Source organism: Sinocyclocheilus grahami, unplaced genomic scaffold (genome assembly GCF_001515645.1).
Source record: "Sinocyclocheilus grahami isolate Dianchi unplaced genomic scaffold, SAMN03320097.WGS_v1.1 scaffold94.1, whole genome shotgun sequence".
NCBI lineage: Eukaryota > Metazoa > Chordata > Actinopteri > Cypriniformes > Cyprinidae > Sinocyclocheilus > Sinocyclocheilus grahami.
In genome coordinates this window covers 125,845-127,187 of record NW_015505273.1, presented here as the reverse complement: position 1 = coordinate 127,187, position 1,343 = coordinate 125,845, and the positions used below count along the sequence as shown (strand labels likewise).

Genomic DNA, 1,343 nt, shown 5'->3' with positions numbered 1-1,343 from the left:
AACCGCTGGGTCAAAACAACCCAACCGCTGGGTCAAAACAACCCAATAGCTGGGTTTGTCTCTTTTTAACCCAGCATTTTTTAGAATAGATATAGAATTTTCTTATTTTTTAAATCTTTTAGTTTTATTTCAAGCAAAGGGTTTATTTATTTATTTTAGTTTTTTTGTTAACTATAATAAATCCTACTTGACAACTTGCTCCAACCTGACATTTCTGAAAAAATAGCCTTTGTCCAGAGAACATAGTTCAAATTTTTGGCCAGAATATGCTTTCATTATATAGCAGCCAGCCCCAGTCTCGCCTGCAGATGATCCAGATGTTCTTTACTTCACACAGATGCAGTTCATCGATGCTCTGGATGGGGAGGACCTGCTTTTAACAGGAGAAGTGAAATGGCGCCTCCTGGTGGAGGAAAACGCCCAGAGCATCCTGAAGGTTCCCAGCCCGTCCTACAATGATGCTGGTCTCTGAGAGCCATCTCACCTCGAGAGCAGCACTCGCCTGATTAGTCACACCGTCTTCCTTTATCTGTCTTTCCCTGTCTTTCCCTGACTCTCCTGACTCACTTTCCCCGCTGGTTTGTCAGCTTCCCTCGTCAACACAGTGTTGGGAATACAACAAACACACGCACACATACATTTATTCTCACATGTATTGAGAGTATTAAGGACTCAACAGAATGGTTTTGCACTCTCCTTTTCTAAATATTCTTGAGTATTCTTGTATTTATATGTCTTTCCATAAGGCTGCAATGTTGCAATATTTATAGGAATATTTCCTGGCTCTTTCACTGTACCACTCCTCAGCATTTACAGTGCAAATAGTTTTTTTTTTTTTTTTTTCACTCTCAATGTGTTGGAGGAAAGTGTTTCGAGTGTGTGTGATTGTGTATTTTTTATTTGTCAGTCATCCGCCAATAAAAGCGCTTCTCCAGTAATGACCTCTTCTGACTTCACAGGAATCTCACTCTTTGTGTCTGTATGTTTCATTACAACCATTTCTTGCTTTTTTTGTTTACACCTCAAGAATTTCTTTGTCTTGCTGACTGTGTCCAGAATGAAATATTAGTGTATTACTTACTGAGTGAAAAAAAAAAAATTTGTAAAATGAAAATTAAGTCTATTTAGAGCCATTTTTTGACGTGAGATTTCTGTTGTTTGTTTACATGACTAATATTTTACTTAAGTCCTATTATTCTTAATTATAATTCTCTTTACTGTAGTAGAAATAGAATTTTGTACTGTAGAAAAAAAAATTCAAAACCTGCAAAATTATTTTTAACATTTTTTAAATCAGTATAAATTAATGGCAATGAAATATATACCATACAATTTTAATGTGT

The 1,343-nt window shown here is 35.9% G+C and overlaps 1 protein-coding gene across 1 annotated transcript in view; it reads left to right on the top strand.

Moving 5' to 3' along the window:
* The window catches only part of LOC107587565 (ubiquinol-cytochrome-c reductase complex assembly factor 1-like), a 26,435-nt gene extending 25,819 nt beyond the window's left edge, over positions 1–616 (top strand). The window contains exon 9 of the mRNA XM_016275381.1: positions 338–616. Within this exon, the coding sequence (XP_016130867.1) occupies positions 338–472 (135 nt within the window). The 3' untranslated portion in view covers positions 473–616. The remainder of the gene's footprint in view (positions 1–337) is intronic.
* Positions 617–1,343: the final 727 nt, after the last annotated feature.